The sequence below is a fragment of the Cyprinus carpio genome, unplaced genomic scaffold (genome assembly GCF_018340385.1).
Source record: "Cyprinus carpio isolate SPL01 unplaced genomic scaffold, ASM1834038v1 S000006530, whole genome shotgun sequence".
Classification (NCBI taxonomy): domain Eukaryota; kingdom Metazoa; phylum Chordata; class Actinopteri; order Cypriniformes; family Cyprinidae; genus Cyprinus; species Cyprinus carpio.
The window spans coordinates 343,366-346,359 of NW_024879195.1; the positions used below are offsets into that span (position 1 = coordinate 343,366).

At 35.5% G+C, this 2,994-nt stretch overlaps 1 gene segment (V, D, J or C); it reads right to left on the reverse strand.

Moving 5' to 3' along the window:
• Positions 1 to 2,040: 2,040 nt before the first annotated feature.
• On the reverse strand, positions 2,041 to 2,539 carry LOC109113503. The segment is given in 2 exon segments: positions 2,041 to 2,387; positions 2,466 to 2,539. Coding segments are annotated over 2 exon segments (390 nt in total).
• Positions 2,540 to 2,994: the final 455 nt, after the last annotated feature.

Consider the following 2,994-nt stretch of genomic DNA (forward strand, 5'->3'; position numbering starts at 1 on the left):
TTACATTTTGAAGCACTTTGGGCAACAGAATTGCGTTAAAATGTGCTATACAAATAAATAAAGTTAAAGTTGAAAGTAGTCTATTCCACCTCCAGCGTGGATCATGCCAATGAACTCAAGGATCTTCCCTTGAGTGAGTCTAATCCAGGAAGGTGCTTTAGAGGTATCACTGAGAGCATATCCAGATATTTTACAGGAAATGGTAAAAGATTCTCCAGGTTTTATCAGAAGGGAGCTTGGCTAGTTGTGTTCCACGCTGCTGTACACATCTGCAAGTAAAACACCAAAAAAAAAAAAAAAAAGGATGTAAATTAAACAAAAATTTGATAATAACAAAAAAAAAAAAAAAAAAAAAAATAACTAACCAATATAAAATAAATAAAAACAAATATAAAAAAAACTTGTGTGACTGACATCAATAGAAGCACAAACAGATAAAACATGATTTTATGAATGGTTCTTCTCAGCTTCGTAACAACACAAGAGAATTATACACAGCAAGTGTGGGGATGGATATATAAGTACTGGAGAATTTGCATTGAGTATTGATAATGTGTGTGTGTGTGTGTACAGGGTAAATACTGAAGGATGGATCTCCAAGAAAACACATTATGTCATCATTTACTCATTTCAAACCTGAATGAGATTTTTATGTGGTAGCCGAAAATGTGAATATTGTGGCTGGTCTTTTAAAGAAAATGAAAGTGGTCTGTTTCTGTCATAATCCAAAAGTATGGAATAAATTGCATCAAATGTAATATTAATGTCATTATGACTTGTGCACTTCTCCTTTTGCTTTCTAAGAAAGGACAACATACAGGTTTGGAAAGAGACAGTGATTTGCTTTATGGTCATTTTGGGGTGAATTCTATCTTTAATATGAAATGAACTGCTTTGAATGTGTCTTATAGATATTATTAGTGTTCATCTCATTAGAATTCAATCAGTAAGACAACTGCTGATATGTTGCTCCTTTTAACCTGGCTTTAAAACTTTATAACACATTTAAAGATAAGAAAGAGCAAACTGCATCAGAGTAATTTGAAAATAAATGTGTAAATGAATAAACCACTTCACAAACAAATCAAAGTAAAATAAATTTATTAAAAACACCCAACACCACCCCCCCATCATAATATCTGCGCCCCCCCCCCCCCCCGATTTTTTGTAAGGGTGGCTGTATGAAAGCAAGCAAAGTGAATCTGTTGCACAGTAATACACTGCAGTGTCTTCAGTCTTTAACTGACTCATGTGCAGATAGAGATTAGAGCTGTCTGTGGATGCCATGAATCTGCCCTGCACTGACTGAGCTGAGCCTTTGTCAGAGTCTGTATAATAGTGTAAGATCCATTCCAGTCCTTTCCCAGGTTCCTGACGGATCCAGTGTATGCGAGTGCTACTAACAGTAAATCCACTACAGGCACAGGTCAGTTTGTAGGAAGCACCTGGAGACACAACTACTGACTGTTCAGACTGTGTGAGCACAACCTGACAATAAACACCTAAACAAAGAGACAAAAAATCTGTACACATCTAAAGTATCACAATACATAACACCCTAAAACTACCTAAACTCTTTAAAAAATGAATAAAAACACTCACTGTGTACAGCTGCCAACAGCACAAACAGCTTTATGGAGAACATTGTCTCTCCTCTTCAGATAAATCATTCATTTACTAGTTTTAAATAGAAAATATGGCAGTTGAGTTTGCACTGATATACTTGCATTGGGACACATAGAGTGGGTGTGTTCAAAACCCATATTTTTTTTTTTTCTTTTTTCTTTTTTTTTATGGAAGGGTGTCCTCTTCTGGCATCTAAATTATTTAAACAAACAGTCCGTTGAGCATTCAAGGTTATTTCATGCCATTTAGTGGATGAAGTTGATAAAAAGTATTTACAAAGGATAAAACATCAACTGACTCATTCAGTGTTCTATATTCATTTATTTATTTGCTTTGATTTTGCAATACTGTGGTTATTGTGTGAAAATGTGTAATATGAAAAAGAACTGTTTATTGAAAAAAAATGTGTTTGGTTTAGTTTTTGTTCAGGTCCTGTGGCAGTTTGTGGCATAGTGCATTGCGAGCACAGTAATACACAGCTGTGTCCTCAGTGTTGAAGTTCTTTCCTGTTAAAATAACTGTGTTGCTGGAAGATTCAGAAGAGAAACTGATCTTATTTTTCAGAGAATCTGTGACACCATTGCTACTGGAAGTATAGAACCAGCCAACCCATTCCATCAGTTTCCCTCTTGAATGTCTGATCCAGTTTGTGTAGCCTCCACCTGAGGCTGAATATCCAGTGATCTTACAGGCGATGGTAAATGTTTCCCCTGGTTTAACTACCAGGAAAGGAGGTTGATCCACCTCAATACAGAAAAGACCTACGAGCAATCAATAAAACATTTCAGTAATACAAATTGAGCTCCACATCTGAAATAATGTTTATTGGTGATACTCACAGTGTGCAGCTGCCAAAACTAGCAGTACTGATATGCAGTACATGATGCTGGTTGTATTTTCACTCTGCTCTGTAAATCACAAAGAGCCTTTATGATGTCTGTGTGTTTCTGTTTACAAGAGAGAAGGGTGGAGATTTGCATGGATGTAAAAATCTATCTGACGATAGTTTTGAAGAGTAGCACGATACAGATATGTTTGTATTATGTTTGTACATTTATTGGATTAAGTAAGATGAATTTTGGATGAACAGGAACATTTAAAAGACTTTATGATTCATAAGAAAGGGGGTCTTTTTAAGAGTTGTTACCAACAGGACAGTGAGCTGAGATCATGCATTTATTTACCAAACATGTATTATGTGTGTATAGTGAGATGAGGGATTGAATAAACTGTAAAACATACAGCTGTTACCTCAAGGAGCTATTTCTATCAGATCTTAACTACAAAAATAACTTTATTAGGTGAAATTATGTCGTCATTATTACAGTGTGCCTAATCCAGGAAGGTCACTCAGAGCCATCTGACAAA